The following is an 11,137-nucleotide window of genomic DNA, read 5'->3' as shown; positions in this document are numbered from 1 at the left end:
GGACTATATGACTCCTATGGGTTTAGTGCTCTTTCCCATGAATGTAATATCCTCCTATACCTTGGATTGAACCTGATAACCTTCCGTTGCCCAAGGAACTGAGACTTCTGTGGATTTAGTTCCCCGGTGAGTATAATAACGCAGGTATTAAGAGCCTATCAGCAACCAATGCTAAAAACTGTTTCAAGTAATAAGTTTTGTCAAATACTGAGCTTTACACATTTCACGGATTCAATTAATCTAGAAAGCAATTGCATATAATTTTGGTCACTGACACTTTTAAACCAAAAATTTAATTTTCTGTTGGGCTTTATTAAAATATCCTTAGACTTTTCATCAATTTAATTCATATTGACATTTGTTAATTTTATAGAAATAAAAGTGGTATTAGCAACTTTATTTCTTTAATCTGTACAAATGAACTGTTCGAACATTCTCTAAATTTCGAGAACAATTCATAATATATTTACCCAAGACTGAGCTATACAAAACACCTATACTTGGTATCCAACAATGGTGCCCTTGCCAATGCACTCGCCAATGAAGAACCAGCACAATACTTCAATTGCTACCAAAGTGTTGCGTGAAGCATCCTAAAAAAAAAAAAAAAAAAAAATTAATTAACATTTTCATAATTGCTAATTACTGCAATAACACATACATGGAAAAAATTAACCTTCATGGGTCATTCAGTACAATGCCAAAACTTTTACAGTGTAACAAATGCATGTCTTAAAACTAAAATGTTTTGACATACCTGCAATTCATTTAATAAAAAATGTTGAGCTTTATTTTGAGGGCTGTACAGTGCTTTTACTATGGATAAACTTGCTACTTCAAATGAATTTAAGAATACAAGTGTTGGATGGCAAAGTTTGCTGACAAATATGGTGAAGACAGTACAGGGTGAACCTCTTACAGTGACTACTGACTGGCTTTAAAGCACTGTCTGCAAGCCAAGGATTTTCTGCATATAGTGCCTTGCTACCTTAAGTGTGTAAGTACCAGGGCAAAAGGAGAAATTCAATGTAGGTGCAGTATACCAACTTCAGTTTCAAAATACAGTACTGTCGACAGAGGGTTACGAAACAACTACAACTTATCGAAATGCACACCAAAAGAACTGACTGCAAAAAGCAGAGGTTAGAACCTGTAGATAGAAAATATCTTCAAACCTAGGAATGTATGGGGATGGTGGTTATACAAGACCCTTTTTCACCACAACCACTTGAGGGAAACTGAGGACAAAGGAATGAAATTTACATTTAAAATTTTTTTGGCAAGAAGATAAGAGATTATTCAATGCTGACACAAAATAAAACTACCTGAAATGCAAGAAACTCCAAAGTTAAATAAGAGTAAAAACCTACCTAAACATATACAATACTGTACTCACTAGATATCATTCAATAAAAAAATTTAAATACTTAAAATTCTTTCTAATAAACTTGCAGAGACCATGATCTCTGCAGGTTTATAGGTCATGGGAATGGAAGAATCAGGTTTGCTCCATGGATGGGGAAGACAAATCTAATTCCTCCAATGAAGTCCCTCCTACCAGCTTCATGTCACCCCTCTTGAAGGGCACTGACATTCTTCTGCACTGTACAACAATGGTTCCAAGTCCTCCAATGGAAAGGGCTATAATGCTGGTTTTTCCTTATAATTTAGCATTTTAATTGTAAAATTACAGTGGAACCTCAAAAATAGAACGTTTCGAAAATAGGACCATTTTTTTCGGACAAACTGTGTCCCTATTATCGAACGCGCCCTTATTTTCGGACAGCCGAGTACAGGACCTGTCTGCCGGCCCGCTCTGTTCACGTCCCCACGCAGGCGCCGTGAGCAGTCTAGCTTTGTTTATGCATGAGTGAACACTAACCTGCGCTCTCATTCACACATTTTACGATTATTTTGTTGTGTTTAGTGCTTGTGGGACTGTGAAATAAGCTGCCATGGGCCCAAAGAAACTTGCTAGTGGTACCCCTGTGGTAAAGAAAGTGAGAAACACCATAGATGTGAAGAAGAAAATAATACAGAAGTATGAGAGTGGTGTGAGACTTGTTGAGCTTGCCAGGATGTATGGGAAAAACAAGTCGACCATCGGTTCTATCCTGTCAAAGAAAGAACAAATCAAGGAAGATGATGTTGCGAAAGGTGTTAATATAGGGAGTGGATGAGGTGCCTTCTTCAAAGATTAAGGAGATTTGTGCCAAGTGGAATGATGTCCAAATGTTTGTGCAGAAGTACTACCCTGAGCAAGCTGAAACAAGCCATCTTTGCAACAAGTTCAGTGACAGAACCATGTCCCATTTTAGGGAAATGTTAAAGAGGCACCAGAAACAGAGGACTGTGGACAATTTTGTGAGACGGGTCCAGTGACTCTCAAGCTGGTCCTAGTGGCATTAAAAGACAGAGAAGGGAAGTAATCCCAGAGAGGGCTTTACCTGAAGTCCTCATGGAGGGGAATTCTCCTTCCAAACACTAACCCCAACTCCCTCTCTCCTCCTCCCTATCTTCCAGATGCAATCACCAATCTTCAATAAAGGTAAGTAAAAATGTTATTTTATATGTATTACTATACATAATTAAAAACTATAGTATTTGTTGTATGTAAAACTGTAATTAATCTCTATAAAAATGTATTTTTTGTGTGAATATTTTTGGGTTTCTGAAACGGATTAATTGTATTTCCATTATTTCTTATGGGAAATATTGCTTCGAATTTCAGACTTTTCGAATTTAGAACTAGCTCCTGGAACGGATTAAGTTCGATTTTTGAGGTTCCACTGTATATGCATTTCTCACTACCATTATTCACAATGCTGCCATGTCCCCCTCGTGTGATAGTCTCAAACTCAAATTGCATTACAAATCATCCAGACCTTTGATTCTTCACACTCAGCATTGGTTGCACCACATCTTTGGTATAAAAAAAAAAATCATCTTTGCTATAATCTTATATTCTACAGATTCTTGAAGAGTAAGTCACAATATTGTGGCTGGAACAATTAATAAATATTCCGCACTGAAGAGAACAAACCTGTGACAACATTATTGTCCAACCCAGAATGAGGGGAAAGGGGAAATAAGGGAGTACAACATCCAATAAGTCGAAGGAGGCTGATCATACCAAAAAATCTATAGATAGCTCATCAAAGGGCATCCTGCACCATCGAGGATTAGCAAGCTGTGCTGACAGCTAAACAGATTTCCCTGATAATTCAAAAGGATAAATGATCACTCTACTCTTATTTTTTGAATGTCCCACATTCAATAAATACAAAAAAAAAATCCAGTTAACTACTACACATTCTGAATTTCCCATATCACTAACAGTACTTCTACTTAAGATATTAGCCATCCATCCCTTTCACCATGCTAAACTCAATAACCTATAGGTTTAGCCCTTTTTGCAAATATAATAATGTTGGGAAGAAAGAGTAACCCAAGTGAATTTTGACAGGAATCCATTCTTAGAAACATTGTAATCATAAAAAATAATTATTCAGTACACAAGCTCATGAATTTTTTAATTAACTCACTGCAGAGCAGAGAGATGCTCCACAGTAGGTCTGTGAGAGTGTTCAAAACAAGAAAGGCAACCAATGGATAATGTACAGTATACATTATTGTAGCCATTTGTTTTCTTTCTGGTACAGTGATCATTAAGTACAAGAATGGTATTCACATTACAAGAATATCCAGTGTTGACAGCTACATCAGGAATCAGTTATAAAACCACTAGGGAAGAATATGATCAAATACCTTACAAAAACCACTCCTCTAAACATATCATGCATCAAACACCTCAACAATAAATTTTAAAAAATTGGGAGCTGCAAATGTACTGAAAGTGAAAGACAAAGTGCCAACTGAAGAAAAGTTTGTGAGCATTCATGTCTTGGTAAACAATAGTCCAAAGAATTCTGTTCAGGATTTCTTTTCAGGGCTGTGTCTATGGTGTCTGTTCATAAGACACTGAGGATTTTCTTTTTTTAAGGGTACTGTGTATTCAAATCAGCCTCATACAGTGGAAGAACTAAAGGTCAGTATTCAGCCAGCATACAGTAGACAGCATATTACAAGATATTAAAACAAGTGTTTACTGACATGATTTGTTGTGTACACTTACATGAAAACTTCAGTGGTTAAAATTCAACAATTTTTGTAGTTTACTAACATGCATTATCCATGGGTTGCATCTCTTTTTGAACATCCTATATTATACAATGAATATATAGTATGTATATGAGAAAATAAGTACTATTTTGTTTCATTAAATTATTTTAACAAAAAAGATGAACCCTTATTAGTCATTCAATGCTTTGCAATAATTATAGCCAATAAAAAATATCAAGTGAAGCACATTACGTATTAAAATTAATTCATAAAAAAAAAAACTAACCTTCACTGTGAGTTGCTTCCAAGCCCCAGTCTGAGCACTCTTCACTATATTACCAAATCCCTGAGCAACACTCCCAAATTCTGCAGGTGTAGGTGGAACCAGCTCAACTTTGGCATACCGAATGAAAGTATTTAATTTGGGAGTGGCAGCATCAACCGCAGCTACATGAAAAATTTAAAGAATTTTTCATTAAACTAAATAGTTTTATGAAATGGAAAGTTTTCAGTGACAAAGTACTGTATAGAGTTTATAAAAATATAATACAAAATTACAGAACATGAAAAAAGTTGGATTGCAACCACAGTACAGTTTAAAAAAAACAAGGTAATATATTCAGCACAGATTAAAATGGAAGGAGCACTGCTGCAGGCCTACTGGCCCCAGCCAGGCAGGTCCAACTTGCACCCATCCACATCCATTCATGTACCTGTCTGTGTTTTTAAAGCTAAGCCACACAAGGTTTTAGCTTAAATGATGCTATGAGTTTGTTTCACAGCTATTACCAAAGCAATGCTTTCCTATATCCTTTCTGAATCTAATTTTTTCAACTAACATATTCCTGACAGTCCTGTCTTGGTTAGATATTTTTACCACATTATTTATGTTATTTACTTATTTATTTATTCCTGTTTTCCAATTATACACTTCAGTCATACACATGAGGGCCCCACTTATACAGTGGAAGAGGTTTCAGGCTACCACTGTAAGGTGAAAATCACCATAAAGCAACTCAGCCTTTTGCACTTTTAAATACAGTTTAAAACTGTAGTATAAAGCACCCTTCTGGCAAGACAGTGATGGAGTGAATGATGGTGAAAGTTTTTCTTTTTCGGGCCACCCTGCCTTGGTGGGAAACGGCCAGTGTGTTAATAAAAAAAAATGTTTACACTATTATATATTAACTTACCAATAGAACTAGGCACAAAAAAAAATAAAATGCATATTCAGTACACTCATCACTTACCTTATATTATTTTTGACATTAACATATGGCAAGAGGTGAGTACTATTTATTGAAGGAAGTCAGGAGGAGATGGTTCGGTTTAAAGGCACATGACTAGTTTGATCTTCAATCCACACCAGTAAAATTTTTTCCATGTCAACAATAAGGTTATTACATTTTCTTATAACTTTAGTGTTCACTAGTGTAGCACTTTTAATTTCCTGCGACTCTTTCTCCTTAGAGTCCATTTACAGTAAGAGCCTTACAAATCCTCTTTTTATCACAATTACCCTTAGATGCCATCTTAACACAAAAATAGTATATATAATATATGTAATAACTTTAAAACACTTGAAACTTTGGAAACTTTCCAGACAGAATCAAGAGAGACACGGAGCTCACAGCAACACATCCAGGTTCACTCGTAGAAATAAGGATTATTATTATTATTATTACAAAACACCATAGGGAAAGTGCTCATATATGTACATATGGTGTCAGTGTTTTAAGTGGGCGGTCAGATTTTATCTCATACCCGTCCACTGACTGCTGATACGTGTTCATCTGGCATTACACATACATTTGTATGGCTGTGAAGCGTTTTACCCACAATACAAACAGCTTACTTTGTTGCTTACAAGTTGTCTTTGTTGGTACAGTAGAATACACAACAGCAACACTCCCATTCTCTTGCAATATACCCTTTTGAAAGTGAATGACACTACAAATGAAGGCATACATGAAAGGAATGTTTTTCTACAGTTACCTAACCCCCCCCCCCCAGTAATACTATACACAGTTTCTCTGGTGGTGCTGTACTAGGCCCTAAAATGAACACCCACCAGATGCAAAAAAGTTCCCTATCTGCCAACTTCTTTAAAAAAATACTAAAGAGCACCAAAAACTGATGAACAATCTCCTTAGATTAAGTATTTAAATTTCCAATATATCAATTGCAACCTGTTTATCTAGATCAAATCAGTACTGATACTCTTGTACCTACTATCACCACTATACATTTATCATAACTAAAATTTCATTCCAGTTCTGTATTACCTATTACAAATTTTATGAAATAATGCTAAATAAAAGCTTAATATGCTAAATATTGTAAAAACATGGCACTCCAATGCTCTAAACTCAATTATGTTTGGAAATAGAGCTACAAATATCCAACTAAACATAATGATCAATAGTTCTCCTATTGTAAGACAAACTGAGGAAAATTATATAATCAAGGGGGAAGCGCTAAACTCGTAGGATTATACAGTGTCTGTGGGGGGATGTGGAAAGTATTCAGTATTAATTCAGGGAACTGGAGCACAGATCCAGTTCCCTAGATCAAGAGCCCCTCACCAGCATCAAGGAACCTTCCTTGAGGGGAACTAAGAGAAAATTCTTAGGTCTGCACAGTGAAGTGTAATACCCACATCCAGCACTTAACTAAGGTATCCTAAAGAGTAGGCATCCTCTACAAATTATGTTAATGTGTACCTCAAACAGCAATACTTACGTTGAACTACTCAGTTATCTATCCTTACATCACCTACAGTATTTGTACCTGAGGATGCACTATATCAAATCTCCTAGATAAAATATCTCCATAAAAATCTGCTGTACAAATGATTACCCAGTCCAGTGCCAGACAACACACTCGCCCACTCTTCAAAAACTTAATTAATAAACACACTATGTATTCAAACTACTGTTCCTACTATAGGATAATTCTAATATGTATAAACCCCTCTTTGAAACTTTTCCTTGATAGCTGTAACAGAACACACAGGCATAACACAAGACACAAAAACCTCTGACATCCCATGTGTCTGACTTGACCTGTGTATTATTATTATAATCAAAGAGAAGCACTAAACCTACAAGGGTCATACAGCGCAGAAGACCTGTGTAAAAACTCAGTGCACATAAAATGTAGAGACAGAAAGGGAGATTTTTTTTTTTTATATTTTTAGCTAACACACAAGTGAATACGTATACATAACTCATTTGACCTTATTCCTAGTATATCTCCTTTATAGTACAGTGTAATAATAAGATATTATATCCTTTATAGTGTAGTAATAATGTATTGAAAGGACCCCAATGGAAATATGTCTGAAGCATCGAAAGGTCCCCAATCTGCCAATCAATTCAGAGCTATTAAGTGGCATTTCATCTCCTTAATATAATCTAGATAGCAATACACTACATCAAACAAAACCAGCTTAAATCCAGCTTTGTCTGTTCTTCTTCCAGTCTTTCCTTGTAACCTTTGCAAAGAAATAAACCGTTTTGTTTGTTTTTCAACCTCCATACATAATTGGTAACATATATTATCCCATTTCAGTTGTATTGTGCTCTAATTAACTTACTGTATCTTCATCTCTATTCAATCATTCCACAAAACTGAAGATCATTACAACACTTTAAATACATTAATTCTCTTGTAAATGGTGTTTTGTCATTAGCTACCTTTTTAGTAGTGATTTGCACAGAAGTCCTATTAACAGTCTTCGTCTAGTTCTTAAGTAACATGCACTACATAATTAATGGCTTTCTTTTGTGCCTACTATTGTACTAATACATTTAACTACATTTTTTGGAATGGCTCAAGGAAATAAAAATTATTATGTAGCAAGTTTATTTAGGTAAAGGTACACATAATTACATTACCATTATCGACAGGAGTATAATTGAATCAGTTTCACAAAAAAAAATTGTAGAAAATATGAATATATCTATTGTCTTATATAAATTAGATTCACTTATAATTGGCCCATAATGCCTAGGTATAATAGAGGCTCTCTGTATTGCAACCCATTATTGTAAATACATAACCTCAATGTACTATTTACAGACATAAATAAATAAATAAATAACCCATGGTAATTTACACTATATATGAAAATTGTACTTATGTGTACCTGTACCTAAATGAATTTAATTACGAGATAATTAGTTTAAGGCTGCCTAAAATCCTCTGCATACCAGCACATTTCTGCCACCCATTACATACCGTACTTTATTTTATGTTAATTAAAAATTTTAATTTTAATTATTTTCTAAGGCTTAATTTCAATTAATTTTAATGTTGAGTTTGTGGGCAAAACTCGATGTAGTCCATAACTCGATATATATGAGCACTAAACTCGTAGGGATCATAGCGCCTGAGAAATGGGAGACATTGAGGATTGATCCAAGGAAGGGGAGGCTGCAGTTCCTTGGATCAAGAGCCCCTCACCAGCATCAAGGGGACAGAAGAGAAACCGTCAAGACTCACACTTAGCTAAGACCGGGATCCTGGCGACAAGTTTGCTCATCTTAGCGAAGTGAAGCTGCAGGAGGAGGAGAGATGAGTCTTGAGATGAGGCAAGTCTTGAGATGAGGCGAGTATTGAGGAGTAATAATGAGTAGTGTGCCGGTGACTGCTCCTCCTCACTACGCATGCGTCACTTAACACAACTCTTGTACTCACCTACTTGTGGTTGCTGGAGTCGAGGCCTTGCTCCTGGCCCCGCCTTCCTCTGCTGGCCCATAGTAAGTTTATTCAGGTATACACAAATACAGTTACATAGATTATTCAGGTATACACAAATACAGTTACATAGATTATTCAGGTATACACACAGTTACATAGATTATCATACATAGCAGCATGTGTGTAAAGAACCTGGTATAACCTAAACAAGTCAAAGTGACTTATTTCCATTGGGGTCCTTTTAATACCTTATTATTATTCAATAAAGGAGATATATTGGATTAAAATAAATTGAGTTATTTATATTTACATGTTTGTTAGCTAAAATAAAAAAAATCATTCTCCCTTTCTGTCGTTACATTCATTAGACATCTTTTGGCTGTTAGCATTATCATACCTATTCTTAAAGCTATGTATGGATCCTGTCACTATGATTTCGCTGTCAAAGTCATTAGTAAGTTTATCTAGGTACAGGTACACATAAGCACAGTTATCATATATAGTTTAATTTACGTTTGTAAATTACCCAGGATGACCCAAAAATGTCAACTTATTTCCAGTGGGGTCCACCTGACCTAATTGGGATCTTTTTGTTCTTATGTATTTCTATTTACAAAGTAAATTCCAGTTCCTTTTTCTTTCATGGCCTATTATTATTATTATTATTATTATTATTATTATTATTATTATTATTATTATTATTATTATTATTATTATTATTATTATTATTATTATACCTGGAGCAGCAGGCTCGATACTACGTAACAAGTTAGTGGCTCTTAATACACCCAACAGGAAGTTAGTCTCACTCGACACTAAGTGTGGATAACATAAGATATATTGTCTCAGGATTGCAAGTGTCTTACCTACATTATATGACCTTCAAGGTCATACTCTCTACAGTCATAATGTTTAACTCTTGAATTTAAACTAATAACAAAAGTTATTACTATCAATAATAATTTGTCTTTGCGTTAAGTACCCGTGTGGGTTTACCGCTTAGTTTTTTATTGTAATGATGATAATACATTCATAAGAAAAGATTTGTTGGGATATATTTTTCGCCTAGGTAGTTAGTGTTATCCACCCAGGATAACCCTGGGTAGGGAGTGTTATCCACCCAGGATAACCCTGGGTAGGGAGTTTTAACCACCCAGGGTAGGGAGTGTAAGCCGCCCAGGATAACCCTGGGTAGGAAGTTAGTTACCCAGGTTAACCCTGGGTAGGGAGTGTTATCCACCCAGGATAACCCTGGGTAGGGAGTGTTAGCCACCCAGGATAACCCTGGGTAGGAAGTTAATTTATTTATTTATTTATTTAGTAATTTTAGCATACATACAGAGGTACAAAAAATACAGGTAAGAGCAGCATGCCAAAGCCACTTATATGCATAGCATTACGAGCTGGCTTAAAATTAACTTAAGATTAACTAAGCAATGATGAAATCAGTGATAAAACATTATTGTAAACAGATAACTATAAAGCACAAATGAGTATTACAAAGACAGGTCATATGGTTGCATGCATTGCTGTTCATTCAGTCGAATGGAGTATTCTGTTAGGTAGTGTATTTTAAAAAATAACAAAGTTAGATTGGGTCCTAGGTTTAACATTTGTGTGATATAATTGTGAGTAACATATAGGATATACAATTTATAAGGTTCAGTTATTCAGTATTTATTTGGTTTTGAGTGAGTAAGTGATCTTTGAGAAGAGACTTGAATTTATAAACAGGTAGTGTTTCTTTTATATTTACAGGTAATGAATTCCAGATTTTAGGGCCTTTTATGTGCATTGAGTTTTTGCATAGTGTGAGATGGACACGAGGAACATCAAAGAGTGATCTGTGCCTTGTGTTATGGTCATGTGTTCTGTTGAGGTTGGCAAGGAGATGTTTGAGGGGAGGGTTAATATCAGAGTTAAGTGTTCTATGTATGTAATAGGTGCAGTAATAAGTATGGATGTTTTGTATGGTGAGTAGGTTGAGTGTTTTGAATATTGGTGGAGTGTGTTGCCTGTAGTGAGAATTTGTTATCATTCTAACTGCAGCCTTTTGTTGGGTAATTAGTGGTCTGAGATGGTTAATTGTTGTTGAGCCCCATGCACAAATTCCATAAGATAAGAGATAGGGGTAAATAAGAGAGTGATATAGGGCCAGGAGGGCTGACTGTGGAACATAGTACCGTATCTTCGATAGTATGCCTACAGTCTTGGAAATTTTCTTAGAAATTTGTTGTATATGTGTATGAAATTTGAGTATTATCAAGGTGGATTCCTAAGAATTTTCCCTCTGTTAGCTTTGTGATAGGTG

General features: G+C 35.4%; 2 protein-coding genes across 10 annotated transcripts in view; one reads left to right on the top strand and one right to left on the bottom strand.

Annotated features, from left to right (window-relative positions):
* Nucleotides 1-324: 324 nt before the first annotated feature.
* On the bottom strand, nucleotides 325-8,831 carry LOC128697579 (ATP synthase subunit g, mitochondrial). The gene is made up of 3 exons (XM_053789398.2): nucleotides 8,629-8,831; nucleotides 4,409-4,569; nucleotides 325-593 (listed from the first exon to the last, which is right to left on the bottom strand). Exons 1-3 carry the CDS (start codon nucleotides 8,792-8,794, stop codon nucleotides 495-497), a joined length of 426 nt encoding a protein of 141 aa, XP_053645373.1. The 5' UTR covers nucleotides 8,795-8,831; the 3' UTR covers nucleotides 325-494.
* Nucleotides 8,748-11,137, top strand: part of Arv1 (ACAT-related protein required for viability 1) — a 26,293-nt gene continuing 23,903 nt past the window's right edge. For 4 of the 9 annotated variants that reach the window (XM_053789386.2, XM_053789387.2, XM_053789382.2 and 1 more), the window contains exon 1: nucleotides 8,793-8,885. In XM_053789386.2, coding sequence (XP_053645361.1) covers nucleotides 8,793-8,885 — 93 coding nt within the window. Of the gene's footprint in view, nucleotides 8,886-9,604; nucleotides 9,680-11,137 lie in introns of those variants that run through there. The other 5 variants (XM_053789390.2, XM_053789388.2, XM_053789397.2 and 2 more) reach the window with 4 other exon arrangements.

Source organism: Cherax quadricarinatus, chromosome 44 (assembly GCF_038502225.1).
Source record: "Cherax quadricarinatus isolate ZL_2023a chromosome 44, ASM3850222v1, whole genome shotgun sequence".
In the NCBI taxonomy this organism is placed as follows: Eukaryota; Metazoa; Arthropoda; class Malacostraca; order Decapoda; family Parastacidae; genus Cherax; species Cherax quadricarinatus.
Note: the sequence above shows the minus strand (reverse complement) of the source record. Positions and strands in the feature narration are given on the sequence as shown.